Below are 14,970 nucleotides of genomic sequence, written 5' to 3'. Positions count from 1 at the left end.
GAGATACATATATCATATATGTATCAATGTATAAAATCTAATTGTTTAAATTTTCAACAGGAGTAAACAGTGTTATGGATAGATTGTATTATGGAATTCGCGATTTTTATATTTTTTTTTCACGACAATTAGGCAATAAAAATGTTATTCTGACTAATTTTAAAACTAAAAACTTATATTCAAAAAAAGTTCAGATTTATATATTATTTTATAATTTAAATCTATTGTTTATTATACAAGAATAGTGTTAGTTTTTCTAAAAAAATTATATTTATTTTCTATTTCTTCCAGAAATAAAAAAAATAATTATGATAAATAGAATAAGCCGGACCAATATTTACGTTACTAACGTTGCAATATAAACGTTGCAATGATAAATAGAGCACGGTTGGATAGCTCGATTAAGAGTTTATCCACGGTCGTCCCAGGTCTCACATCGAGAATATCTTAAAATAGATACTCTTTGTAAGATTATAAGTCATATTTGTCAAAAAAAAAAAAAACGTTGCAATATAAACGGCACACGTGAAATCCTGAAGTTGGAACCTCCACCAGATTCTAATATCATTTTCAAGTTACCCGGAATTCCCTTAAATTATGAGGGAAAGGATTTAATCGTATCGTATATTGAAAATATTAGACACATTACGAAATATATTCAGGATCAATAAGCAATGATTCCTCGTTAGGTAAACACGGCCGAAACATCACTATGAGTGAGAGATTTTTTATAGGACAAGTTGCAAGTACAGAGTGTAGTTCAGTATTAATTAGAATGATTAGTGATTAGAATATGGGTTAAACATGTGATAAGGGTCTCAAATCTCAATGTCTTCATCAACAGGTCTTTCTCACACAAAAAGCCAAAGCAGTGTAATTAATTTATTACATCTTTGATAAATTATTCACTACTTAAAACAGTTTTAAGATCTCACACAGAGATCACCATAATTTTTAGGTATATTCACCATCTACTGAGCACTTTAGGACACTTCTGCGCAAAGTAAGCAGTTTATCTGAGTTTTTATGTCACTATTTAAATTATATTTTATTTTAAACTGAAAAACATCTATTTGAGAATAAGTTAGAACTCGGCTTAAAATTAGAATTAAACTCTTAAAATTACAAGTTTGTGGAATGTACTTTTTTAGCGAACTTATTTATTTATAATTTTCTTAATAAAAATCAGTTTCAACACTAAAAAAAGTAAATTATCAATTTTTTTTATAATCATCTAAAATATAAAATTATCCAAACACATATATTAAACTGAACACTTATAATCTGACTCCTAATCAATTACAAGTAACGAACAAGGCTTTTTATATAATGGAGAAAATTAACCATTAACTACAGATAACCCTATAGCAAGCTAATCCATGCAGCATAATCACCTCTTAATTAAACTCATCCTCTTCTTTCCACATTTCAATCCAGTTCCTCTGAGCTTCTTCGAAACCGAAAAACGAGCCTTCTCTGTCTGCATCCCAGCTAGCAGAGAGTGTTCCAATAGCAATCCCAAGTGCAGAAGTGCCAAAGGTTATGAATGTAGTCAAGAAGGGCAGCCACTTTGGAACATCAACATTCTGTCCCTTAACAATATCAAAGCCCTGTAACATAACTATACCAGTAACTAAAGGCACCCCTACATACACCAAAATCCTCACGATCATTCTGTCCAACACTACTTGTGGTAGCTTCTCATCATCATCTTTGCCATTGCGGCTTTCGGGTTCTTTCGACATGCCCTTTTTTACCTGGACAAGGTTTTTGTTTGATCCTCCGCTGAAGCCTTTTGCTTTGGCTTGTATTTTCCATTTTATTGGGGGTTGAAGAGCTGGAGATTTTGGTTTAATTGGAGATAGCTTTGTGCTGTGGAGAAATCTTTGTTCAGCACAGCAAAGGCTTCTCATGGCTTGATTATTTGGGGTGTTTTGTAAAGTTTCCACCAATGTTATCAGCGTGTTCAGTGTCTTATCCAGCATGAATGGTCGCTGTGAATTGGTTTTGCCAGATTATCATGAATTTGTTTTTTTGCTAGTTCAGATATTTTCATATTACAATGGCCACTTTTCATTTGTATACGGGTTTATGATTTTTCTGAAGGTTTTACGCCTATATCAGCATTAATTTATTTTTTTTTCCAATAAAAACATGATCATAAAAATATCGTAACCAAAAGGATTATGAAGAAAATGTAAACTCGTTCAAGATTAATTTACCTGCATACAGTTATTTAACAAAAGACAAACACAAACTTTTGGAAAACCGGAATCGTGTCTCCAAAAATGTAATATTGTACTCTGTTTTTTGGTATTAAAATATTCTAGTTTACAAAATCAGCATGAGACATTATATAAAGGGTACATGAGCACACATTGAAGACAAATTCTGTCTATAAACCTTCCTTTCTGAATTGGAACCTACAACTTAACAAGTGTCTTATTTTTTCAGTAACTAGTGAACTTGAGTATCTTAATCCTCCTCTGATTCTGAACTTTCTGAATTTGAGTGCCTACCATTTTGATCAGCAGTGCCCTTATTATTTGTTTCCCTTGCATCTTCTTCATCTTCACTATACTCGCTCTCATAATCCTCATCATATTCTTCCTCCTCATTCTCCTCTTCCTCTTCAGCTCCATCTTCTGTTATAGGTCCTTCCTCTGTGATATGAGCTCCCCGAGTACCAGCCCTAGTTCGTTTCAAGACTTTGACTTTTACATTGGTCTTTTTGTCACAACCAAGCCATGAGTCACAAAGTAAATAAGAAGTCAGATTATAATTTCCTTCTGCCGGTGCTTGGAATTTTCCAATCACTAGTCGTGACCCAGCCTTAACTTTCTCCACAGCTTCTCTAATAGCTTTGCTAGTTTCCTTAGGACTAGCCCCTGAACCTTCCATCATCTCCTCAATTGCTTTCGAAGCGGTGGTTATTGCAGCTGCTTCATCCATGAAGATGACTTTCTGAGAAAACCATACATTGTTCAAATTGGGATCTGCAAGCAGAAACCAATAATTTTCTTCTTTGTGAAAGGGATAGTATGGAGCATGGGGGAGAGCCCCGATCAAACCATTCCCGCGTTTGACTGTTACCCAAGCCTGAACTGTGACGACATCGCCCTCCTGGATACCCTCTTCACCTTCAGTCTCACAAGTAATGTCAACTGTTAAGGAAGGCATCATCTCTAAAACCCTTTCCACATCTTGTACATCTGCAGCAGTGAAACCAGCAACCTGAGAAAGCAGCTCATCACGGTCCTGAAGCGTCATATCCCGCAGATCCTGAAATGACCGCACTTTCTGAAAAGGAAAGGCAGACCAACATTAATTAAGAGATAAAACAATTATTTAAAAGAAATAAAAAGAGATCAACAAAACAGAAAAGAGGCCTTGCTTGACTGTAACTCTGCAAGTCTATAGCATAGTGTTTCATTTCAAGGCATAACATAGTAACATAAAATTACACCGAAATTGTTCTCAAGGTCAACTATGTTATCACTACAAATATAAAATTAAGAACACTATATGAGATCTATTTCTGTCTGCAAATGAAGCTAAATTTAGAGCCCGTTTAGGTAAATTAAAATAATGTCTTGTGACTTAAAGTTGCTTCCAGTGACAAGTGTTCGTATTATGGGAAACTTATAATTTATTAGAAATGTAATAACAAAAATATAAATTTGATAAGTTGTTCAAAAAGTACCTCCTACTAGGGCTTTAAGTCAGTTTCTCGCTTATTTTAACTTTAAGTCAGTTTCTGACTTCTTACACAAACAGAAAAAATTATAGATATTTTTTAGTAGATATTCTTGGCTGAAAGATGGCCTCACAAATATTATAGATAATATTTCTACTTGCCCAATACATAATTATAAAGTAAAACACTCAGTACCCAAACTCCACACAAGATCTCTTAGATGATATTAGAGTAGCTGATAGTGTGATAAGGATGCCAGTGCCAACAGGTTATTTACAATTCATCCTAGGTTCAGTGTTTATATTCCATTATTATTTTTTTAATTATTAAACTCCATTTCTATCTAATATAATTAGTGCACTTGATAATTAGCAAAAAAAAACCAAAATTAGTGCACTTTATATTAATTAAAAGGATGTGGACTGTCATATCATTCTGTACATAATTCCTGTACGGGGCTTGTGGTACCTGAAATTTCACAATAATTACTTGTATCTATTAGAATCATTTTTTCTTTACAAAACTAGTAAATCAAGATAGTAACTTCACAAGTGAGTACTTCCCTGGTCACCATCAATATGCCAAATTTCAAACTTCTAAAATCGAAACATTTTAAAGATAGACCATCAAATAACAGGTACTCAATGATTTTAGAATCAACACCTACATTGGCAGCAGTACGAGCTAAAACGTATTCCCTAAATTAATGTCTTGGAATGTAATAAAATAATTTCCTAGGGTTGTTCAGACATTGAATCGATATTGTGTAATCAGATTATACAGACCAAAAGAACTGTAGTTGCATAACGAGGCGCCCAGAAATAAATGATAGCACTAGCAAGCACCATAAATATAGATTTCCTATACGGGAGTCTGTCTTTCAGATTTTCCAAGTTGATTATTAATGAACCAATATCCAAGTGGAGGTTTTCCATATACGATATAACTGTGTGCTTTGCAAACTTAAAACACTTGCATTTACGGCTGAATGAACTTTCACAACTGTAAGCAACCAGATAAGCAATTAAAAATCTTAAGGCATGATAATAAAGCAATGACATACCTTGCGAGCTATCTTTTTTATGACAGCTTCACTAAAATGAGGCAGCTGCAGAAATGGTGCATTGCCCTCAGGAGATCCTCCACCAGCTTTTTTTGCACTAAGAGGAACAGCCTGCAACAAGATCCAGTCATGATGCTTCAACAGAGAAAGAGGTTATATGTAATATCCTAACCCAAAATTTTAATGACTCGTTTAAAAAAAATCTTATTTGCCTATAGATGTAATACTTAGACTGTTATTTAATATAATGATATATTTTGGAAGAACCGTAGAAACTGACCAAAAATAAAGAGAAGCAAACTTAAGTTTATTTTTAAAATATTAAATTTCAAGTTTACATGTTTTATTATTGGTAATTAATACTGTATCAAGATTTACAATTAAATTATGATATTCAAAACAGCAGCCACACGTGGCCAAAAGATAAGTGATATTGTTACGTGACTTAGGCAAAGCATGTAGCCTGCACTTTTGGAGACTTCTGTCGAATTGTTCTGGTGAACATAGTGTTCCAAAATTAAAAAGTAAAACAAATATAAGCTTTATACATTAAGTAAGAAAGCATGAGTCATACATACAGACATGAGGTAGAAGTTCAACAAGGCAACCATCTTTCTATAAGCTAGGAATTTACCTCTTTTAATCATTGGCAGAGAAACAATGTAAGTAGATAGAGAGAGTCAAGAAAAAGAATTAAGAAAGAGAGGGAAAAAAAAGAGTATGAAAGGAGGAGAACTGGGCCTGAACCTTGAAAAAGAAATGTGTTAACAACTTTGTAAAGTTTGATAGTTTATGCATTGGGTAATAATATCTTTCTCACTGGGTGATAGTTGACATGCTTGATGAGATCGTAGCTCATTCCTATATGATTTCTCTATGTTCTTGACACAATAGATACATGGCTTCTGGTCAGACTAGGAAAACTATAATGAACAAAATATTTTATTTAATTTAGCTATCATAGAATCATACAGTAATTGTATGGTCTAACATATTAAAAGTAGTTATAAAACTTTAGAGATTGATGTTTATTCACAAAAAAAAAAAAAAATTACATAAAAAAGGTTACAGCAGATGGGCTATTAATTACAAACCTGAATAATGCACTGGGAAAGTTCCACCACACCAACTGCAGGCCTTAGCCAACCATGACCCTGAGCAGTCCGTGGTATAACAGCCATCTGCATATGGTAATTAATGCATTTTAATTAAATCACACGTCAAAGACATGTTCTATTCTAGTCTACAGCTATCTTCTATATTATGCTTTAAGAATTTGAAGTACATTGTTTATGGATATTTGGGTTGGTTATGCATTAGCCCTAAAGGATCTGGGTGCTGTGAAATTAAGAAGCAGAGGTGTGTGAAATTTATGAGATGATGTGAACACTTAAGGGCCGTTTGGCTGACCTTATTTTTCAGAAATAAGGGCTTATTTCTGGAGAAAAGTACATCAAACATTCGCCATCTCAACCCCCACCTCTGTCATCTCCACCCCCATCTCCTCCATGCCCCCAACCCCTCCATCTCCACCACCGCCAAATCCACCACCAACAGAATCAACAAGGACAGATCTAGAGGTTTTTACCAATTTCCGTAGGTTTTCACTAATTTTTGCAACACAAATCACTATTACCTTGTAGTCTATGATGAATGATCAACAAAATTTACAAAACAACAAAAGAAGTGTTGTATATGACTATCATCTAAAGTTGAAGACTCAATCTTAAATCCTGCCAATAATGGAATTGAGGAATAGATTATTAGAGGACCATTAAACATCAAGTATCACTAGGTACCATTATACGAAGAACCTTCATAATCCTCAACTTCAAAAGGTGGCCTAAATGATAATTCAGACAACCTAATTTTTCATTAGCTATTTTATATAATGACATTCAACAGATTTTAATATTTTATTAATGTACTATATGAATGAAATTTAGACAATCAACAAATAACTAATATAAAAAATATATGTAAGTGTCAGTATTATCTAAGGAATTAAAAGCATGTAATAGGCAAATTTCAAGCGAACATACAGAAATTCACAACCGTAAGAATTACAAGCATCATTATGGGATAAATTTTTGTGACCACACAGAAAGTTGATTTCAAGAAACTAAGATTACTAATACTCCACAAACTTTTGACAACTGTCAAGTTATTACCAAAACCAACCCAAGTTCATCTACTTAATAATCCTGAGGGCATCAGGGCCTCTAAAATTTTGGTTATGGCCAAGACAGTGAGATAAGTCGGTCAGTTGGTGTTTACTATTTAGTGTAATTGTAAATATGGAGATACAAATAATGCACCCAAAATTCATATTTCCATTATAAATTTCACCAGGGGTGCATTTCCCTTTATCTTAGTAAAGAGTGAAGTCTAGAACTTACTTTCATCAACTCTTCAAGAAGGCGAGGTGCAAGCTCTAACACGCGCTTAAAGTCTCGCTGCAATTCAGGGGACAAAGCTGCTGTATCACGGGTTAAATGGGATTGAATTAGTAACTCTGTCTGCAAAAAAAGGGCAGGCAAGATTCAGTCTCAGTATTAAAAGGGCATGGAAACTCCAAATCCGAAGCTTTAGATTGATTTCCAGCACTTCAATTGACGCACCATCAATAATTTGTTTCAAATTAAATCTACCTTGACAAGTGCTGGATGCTGCTTCCAAAATTTTGCCTGCTCCTGCTTGATGTTCTTAAGGTCCAAATTCAATTCACTCCGAACCACCACAAAAAGCTTCTGAAGAGGTTCAGCATCAGACCTACGAACTGGAATTTCCATGTACTCAGCAGCTTTAATAAACACGTCCATGACTTTGCTGCAATATTAAGTATCACAATAGAATAATCACTATGGAATTATGGATACATGTATACGAGCTTATCTACCACGATCAATTGATCAAATGGTAATAACTAAAGATATCTATTTCTGGCAAACAAAGTGAACTGGTATGTATAGATTATTTAGAAAGTAGGCCTGTGCAGTCATATCAGTGAGCAACACCTTAAGCGGCAACATAAAGTACTATATACAAATAAAGGCAGCAAAGTCATACGGACCCGTATGTTGAATTTCATTGGATACGTGCACTTTAAGAAGTCTTCCAACCCTTAATTATTCCAAGTTACTTACACTGATATTCTAAACAAGCAACCCCAGTAGGGTATTACAAAACAAAGGAGCAATATAACACTGAAAGGATCAAAGTGCAAAAGAAATGCTGGCACTGTGTAAAATAAAAAAATATAATCCATCTGTTCACATGGGTAAACGTCTTTTTAGTGTTATACATGCCTCCGCAAATAGTTTAAAAGACTCTAAGCACTCATATCTTGTGTGTTATTAATTTTTACCTCGGGGCCAAGGAAGGCTTCATAAAGTAATAATAAGCTGACAGTGTCTGGTGCATGACATAATTTCCGGTATATTTGGCTGATCTTGATAGATATACAACAGCGATCACCAGAGGCAAGAGAATACATACTCCTACAATCCAAAGCAACAATATTCCACCGGATGCACCATCAAAATTCAGCAGAAACTGAGGCAGCGCAATTCCCATTTGGAACCCCTACATCCAGACATGGTATAGTAGCTTTAATAGATACTATATTGACTTTGTATGATGTATTATATCATAAATGAATAAAGAGGTTGTTCCACACGATTGAAGTATATACCTGTCTACCATCAGGATGGCCATATTTTTCAAAATTCTCACGTGAAACTGGATCTGTCAAAGCTTGATAAGCCTTGGATATGGACTCCACAAAATACTTGTTTGCATCTGAATATTATAAACACGAGCAATTAATTTTTTTAGGATTCTCGTTTATGTAAGATGAACAAGGCAATGAATATATTTAAAAATTGAAACACCGCCAACCTGGATCTGGATTTTTATCGGGATGGTATAGTATAGAAAGCTTCCTATAAGCTTTCTTTATTTCAGAATCTGAAGCTCCGGATTCTAACCCAAGTATAGTGAAAGGGTCGAATACTTGTATCTAACACGGATATAAAATCAAATAAGCATCCCCACTTGATCAGTAACCAATAAACACAACCTTCTTTCAGAAGTATTTACCTCACGACTTATATGTTTAATGTAATAGACAAGGACACCCATTACAACCCAAAGAAGCACCAGTGTCATGTTACTACATGTTGAGAGGTTTGATATCTGCAAGAAACATATTTAAAAATGAAAAAAGAAAAAAAAGAGGAGCAAGTTCAACTTGAAACAGGGTAACAATAATCGAAAATGGTGAATCAACACTTGCAGAAATAGCAGGAACTTACCCTTTTAAATATTGATTTCCGATACTTTCCTGACCGAGAGCAAACTGAACAGTCGCAATGGATGGGCTTAGCCTTTTTTGAGGCAGCACGACATAATTTTAGTATTGTGTATGGCACTAAAGGAATTGCAAGTATCGTCAAAATGAAAATTGGAAACAATCCACTATTTTCATCCGAAGTAGCCATAGGCAACAGTTGTCTGTGTCGATGTCTATATGCTTACTGACTATACCTGAAATGAAATGCAAACCAATGATCAGCAGGTTCTATCCATACTAATGTGCAAGTATAACAGAACAAACATATATATCCGATGCCCGATGCCCTCTTACAACTCAAGCTCTAGGAAAATATATATGTAATGATATTATTCTCCGTAAATATGATCATTTAATCACAACATGCTTCTTGAAATTGTATATTTTAGGGTAAGATTAAAAAAGATATAATACTAGCTTGACACACCATAAGGCACTGGTTTATGAGAAATGTGTGGGTAAGTTTATTTGAAGCAATTATATTAACTAGACCTTCTGAGATTCCTAACAACTTATTAAACCTCGTTGTACTGTATCGCATAATAGAATGGATTAAAACCATACACAGCAGACACATTCCAAGTCCCAATCTATTTCCGATTAATTACTGATCCATGATGGAATATATACACAACGAGATAAAACTTTTCTGTCTATACTTTTACTAGTTTCCTAATCGAAAATACAAGTTACAGGTCACGAACAATCATCTACAACAATCACAGTACCATACAATTCAAGTCAAATAGCTACAATTTCTATCCAATAAAAGCATGTCCAGTATTGAAATTAAGCAGACATTAAATTAAGATTATCGAAACGATAAATTGAGATCAAGTCAAAGAAATTACAGATTAATCTCGAAATCACGTCTGCAATTCAGTTCAACTATCCAGACTATACACACACGCACACAAACAAACATGTAGTATCACTAAGCAAAAGGCAATATCAGATGAATATCAATAAAAAATTTATTATATAAAGAAATTAATTACCTGGAGGGCGTATAAAAATGAGTTGAGAGAAGAGAACAGAGAGGGTTTAAAGAAAAATGAGCTTCCCCTCTTCTTCTCAATTGCCTTCAGATCTAAACTATCCTCAACGTTTTAACTTACTCTTTACTCTCCCCTTGACATGAAGGAGTTGTATTAAATTTTTGGATTTGATCTGTAAATATTATTTTCTTTTGTGAAGATGTATTTCATGTGATTTAGGTTTTATGAGATTCAGATTATAAAATATTGAGCTTATTGCATTTTATAACTAAGAGGGGTGTATTGAATTGGGATTTTAAAGATTTTTTTTGTATTCATAAAATCTGAGGGTATTCGATTGGAATTGTTTGAAATCCATTAAAATCTTGAGGTATTCAATTGGGATTTCAAATTATGCAACAAAATCTGGTGGTATTCAATTGGGATTTTAAATTATCCTTTAAAATCCGATGGTATTCAATTGGGATTGTTTAAAATCCATTAAAATCTGATGGTATTCAAATGCTGATGGATTTTTTTTCATTTCATAAAATGGTGGATTTTGTGGCATTTTTCGGTGTATTTTAAGTTTTTTGAAATCCCACCAAAATCAATGGAATTTTGAAGTATTGTACCTAAATCCTATCAACTCTACGATATTTTATCAAGAATCCGCACAAAATCAAAATCCCATACAATCCATGAAAATCCATAAACTAAAAACAATCCATTAAAATCTCAATCGAATACACCCCCGTAAATGTCTTACACGAAAAAAAATAAGACATAAATCTCATTAAAAAATTGTAAAAGATAAAAAAATATGTAATATAGAATTATCCAAAAAATATTAAAAAGCTCGGAACGTAGACATAAATCGTATTAAAATTTATCTAATTTTATGTTTAAGGTGTGAAATTGTATTTCAAATCCGTATCATATAAAATTTATATTTTTATATAAAATTTATATCTATTGTAAATTTATATTTTAGTGGTATGAATCTGAATAGTTATAAAGTTGTATATTTATATATTTCAATATATTATAGTTAAATTTGTCTACGTTCTGAGCTTTTAAATTTTTTTGGATTATTCTTAATTATATTTTTTCTTTATTTTTTATAAATTTTTAATGAGATTTATGTCTTATTTTTTCTTATAAGACATTTAACTATTTTTTATATGTCAATAATTTGATATTAATTATATATTATTTTAATTTATTATTTTTATGTAACTTTAATTTTTTGGAATGATATTTTTAAAATTTATTAAAATTTATGTATTGTAATTATTTGTTTATTACAATTTTTTAAATTTGTCTGATAAGTTGTGTATTGTTTTATAAACATGTTTTTGTTTATCTATAACATTAGATCACATTAGATCACCTATGATCTGTTACTCCGCTGAAATTTAGCGTGCAGTCTGTCAACTAAAATCTACGTTCCGCATAAATTAGTAGTGGATAGGTGATTTATATTTTTTAACTCTGACCCTCTAATAATTCATCCGACGGTGGACAAACTGTTTGTTATATAATTGCCTCCTAACAACCACTTGGCACTTGCTAAGGAACATGATCTATTTAAGATAGAATAAGTATTGTATAGGGTGTAATTTAGATTGAATAAATTTCATATTTGAAAATTTAAATAAAATTTTAAATATTGCGTGAATTCGCCCGTTCAGATGGAGAAAACAAAATAAAAGTAACAAGATATTAGTTTAATTCATGTATGTTATATAATTTAAAATTAAATACATTATTACCCACCATTTTCTCTATGTCCCGCCACTTTACCCACTTTTGACTAAACTTACTATTTTTTTTTAATCTCCACGAACGGAGGTAGTATAAAATACAACCAGCATACACTTTACACCTTCCACAAAGGACTGTTATGATGATCTTTCTCACAAGAAGCTTATAAACCACAAATCACCTAGTATCACATACGGTGATACGGATCCATAATTCTCAATGCTCATCAACATCGTCAAAACATAACACAGAGATTATACATAAATTATACTATAAATTAACCAGAGGGGCAAGGGCAACCAAGCAGACATGAGAAAAATGTCATGATACGCCGCAACTCAGCAGTATTATCATCTTTTTTTGTTCCGGCCCTGGAATAGATGAAACAAAGTTTGTTAGATTGTATTAAATAAACAATCAATTATAACTGAGATGAATTGATTACTGGGACTCACATAGTATCCGGTAATGCAGCACATCTGATATGCACAAAATATGCGCATTCTTGACAATAGTAAGACCAGTAATTTTTGCGAACTAATTTCTTGCACTTTCCACAAAACTGATCAGAACTACGATGCATATCTGGAATAGCAAAGATCAGCTGCATAGGGTGTCGGTGAAAATTAGGCATCGAAACTGTGGTGCTTGAAGATGCACAACTTGTATGCATCCAGAAGTCACAGTTGTTACATGAATACGACGAATCTTTAGCTTCTTGTCCACAAGCATCACAACTAAACAATGCTTCCCTCCTGATCAATTTGAAAAAGTGATCATCATGACTTATATGACGAAAAGCACGATCTTCCTGGAGAGTACATAGTAAGCATACATCAAAATCACAATCTTCACATCTATAGAGGAAATGCTCCCATTTATGCCTACAGACGTCGCATGTGATTCGAGGTAAGAGGCGTGGGAGTAAAGTGAGTGAATGCTTGTTGTGCATAGGGTGATTTATCTGTGTCGGCAATTCTGCACGTGTCTTGTGAAGAAAGAAATTCTTACAAGTAGCACAAGTATATGCAGAACCTTGTACTGTGGTGATGACTAATTTATTGCAAGCATAACACATGGGTTTATTCTCGCAAACAACTTCATCTTTCAACACAAGTGGGTGCTCCTGGTGACTAAAATGATGAATCGTCGTCATTGGAGGCGTAATGAGATGCTAAAAAAATTCTACTCCCACAAATATGTTTAGATCTTCTTCTTTAGAATCTTTTCTAGCTTTATAGCTGAGAAATGAAATTAATAGGGAACATGGTTGACTGGGGTGCTTGACTTGTTCATAGGTTCATGATATTAAGATGTGGGCCTCTCTTTTTTTCGTCACCCAAGATATCAAACAAATATAACAGCTTGATTGAATTGATTTGTTGACAAAAAAGTAGAAAAATATCTGTGCCTTCTTGATAACATTTGATCAAGTCCAGTGAAATTTTCTCGCGGCTTACCTCTCATTTTCTTGTTAATTGCTGATCAGGTCCACTGAAATTGTTGCCCCCTCTTCTTCATTACTCACAGCTGTCTTATAGATTTGTGTATACTTACGACCAAGAGTGAAGCTTTCAAACAAGATTTGTGTACACGTAGTTATAGATTTGTGTATATTTACAACCAAGAGTGAAGCTTTCAAACAAGATTTGTGTATACTATATATTGTGCTGAGCATCTCCAATCATAGAAAGCACCCAGCTAAAAAATGAGTTTGCATACCAAAAATAAAAACTATAGTCAAGCTCTTGAAAAAATCACACTCCAGCCATACCCATTTCTTATCTATAATTTTAGCAAACCTCGTACTATATTGTCGAACCTCTGAGGTCGGTAAGAAATCTTTAGAAAGATTACACATCATTTATTACCATATTGAGGTGACATATTCTATTTTAACAATCTAAAATATTAATAACATACTCTTTTTAAATCATAACCAACCAACATAGCCAATATTATTGAAGCACAATGTCTTACAGGTTCAACAAATTTTACATTTATGCTTACAAATGTCACTGAAGCTGCTAGGGAAGAGGCGTAGATGTAAAGTGAATCAATGCTTGTTGTGCAAAGGCTGACTAGTTTGTGTTGGCAATTCTGCACAACACTATCACAACTAGCACAAGTTATACACAGTGTCTTGTCCAATTCTTTTGCTTGGTTTATTACAGGCATAACATGTAGGTTGACTCACGAAGAGAACTTCATCAGAAGTATGTGCTCCTGATGACTAAAATGCTGAATCATTGTCATTAGAGCCTTTGATTAGATGGGAAAAAACATTTCCCCTCACAAATATGTTCAAACCGTCTTCTTTTGTTTCTCTTTTCTACTCTATAGTTGAGATGTTTCTCACAGCTTTCCTTTCATTTGCTTGTCAATTTTTGCTATTACATAAATTTGTCTATATTAATACCGCTAATAGTAAAACTGTAAAACAATACACTGAAGGATTTGTGCATGGACAGCTGGCTACTCTGTCGGATATAGCTGACTCTGCAGAGAAAGATAGAAACCATCCAGAGGTGTTTTATAGTTATGAGGAATTCTAGTTATGATTGTATTAGTTTTGTCTAGTAATAAAATTCATTTAATAATATCAAATTCAATAATAAGGTAACAGACATGATTCAAACAAGTTACTTCTGACTATAAGAGTTATCATCTCAGATTTTATCAATACAATTCGAAGTGGTAAAGACGTAAAGTACTGCTGTGTCTATAGACTGTCATCTGAAAAAGAATAAGAGCGACAAGAAATACATTATACTTGTATTGTATTCATATTCATATATTAAAATTAAGAATCACAAAACTAACATAGAACTTGGTGTCAAATCTTCTGAATTACACAAATTATCTCTGCATTGACACAAAAAAAATATATTTACAGATCAACTAACCAGATAAGCAATCCTGCGGCTTTGTGCCTTGTGGTAACAGCTCTGCGCTGCCTAAATACTGTTCTACTAGCAAGATACAGTGGCCTGGTACGTGTAATTTAACTAGCTAGAAAAACAACCAAGCACGTTTGATATTATATCCGATATTGAAGCTGTTGCATGAAGCAACTGAGAAGGATCTGTATTTTCTTGTCCACTCCTAACCC

The 14,970-nt window shown here is 33.3% G+C and overlaps 3 protein-coding genes across 3 annotated transcripts; all 3 read right to left on the bottom strand.

Moving 5' to 3' along the window:
* Positions 1 to 1,207: 1,207 nt before the first annotated feature.
* Positions 1,208 to 2,025, bottom strand: LOC108226496 (uncharacterized protein PAM68-like). Its single transcript, XM_017401459.2, has one exon. The coding sequence runs from the start codon at positions 1,983 to 1,985 to the stop codon at positions 1,398 to 1,400; it is 588 nt and encodes a 195-aa protein (XP_017256948.1). The 5' UTR covers positions 1,986 to 2,025; the 3' UTR covers positions 1,208 to 1,397.
* A 252-nt stretch (positions 2,026 to 2,277) lies between these two features.
* On the bottom strand, positions 2,278 to 10,338 carry LOC108227899 (dnaJ protein ERDJ2A). The gene is made up of 11 exons (XM_017403285.2): positions 10,113 to 10,338; positions 9,077 to 9,308; positions 8,862 to 8,957; positions 8,661 to 8,781; positions 8,455 to 8,561; positions 8,128 to 8,345; positions 7,412 to 7,589; positions 7,160 to 7,279; positions 5,855 to 5,941; positions 4,761 to 4,871; positions 2,278 to 3,300 (listed from the first exon to the last, which is right to left on the bottom strand). The coding sequence occupies exons 2-11, from the start codon at positions 9,260 to 9,262 to the stop codon at positions 2,476 to 2,478; spliced, it is 2,049 nt and encodes a 682-aa protein (XP_017258774.1). The 5' UTR covers positions 9,263 to 9,308; positions 10,113 to 10,338; the 3' UTR covers positions 2,278 to 2,475.
* Positions 10,339 to 12,309: 1,971 nt separating this feature from the next.
* On the bottom strand, positions 12,310 to 13,014 carry LOC108226856 (protein VACUOLELESS GAMETOPHYTES-like). The gene has a single exon (XM_017401848.2). The coding sequence runs from the start codon at positions 13,012 to 13,014 to the stop codon at positions 12,310 to 12,312; it is 705 nt and encodes a 234-aa protein (XP_017257337.2).
* Positions 13,015 to 14,970: the final 1,956 nt, after the last annotated feature.

The sequence above is a fragment of the Daucus carota genome, chromosome 6, assembly GCF_001625215.2.
Source record: "Daucus carota subsp. sativus chromosome 6, DH1 v3.0, whole genome shotgun sequence".
Taxonomy (NCBI): Eukaryota; Viridiplantae; Streptophyta; class Magnoliopsida; order Apiales; family Apiaceae; genus Daucus; species Daucus carota.
The sequence above is the reverse complement of the archived record's forward strand: the minus strand, read 5'-3'. Positions and strand labels throughout refer to the sequence as shown.

Coding starts and splice junctions, on each gene's coding strand:
- LOC108226496 (XM_017401459.2), bottom strand. CDS start 1,985: ATGCTGGATAAGACACTGAACACGCTGATAACATTGGTGGAAACTTTA.
- LOC108227899 (XM_017403285.2), bottom strand. CDS start 9,262: ATGGCTACTTCGGATGAAAATAGTGGATTGTTTCCAATTTTCATTTTG. Junction 8,782..8,861: donor TTAAACATATAAGTCGTGAG/GTAAATACTTCT, acceptor TATCCGTGTTAG/ATACAAGTATTCGACCCTTT. Junction 8,562..8,660: donor CGATAAAAATCCAGATCCAG/GTTGGCGGTGTT, acceptor TATAATATTCAG/ATGCAAACAAGTATTTTGTG.
- LOC108226856 (XM_017401848.2), bottom strand. CDS start 13,014: ATGACGACGATTCATCATTTTAGTCACCAGGAGCACCCACTTGTGTTG.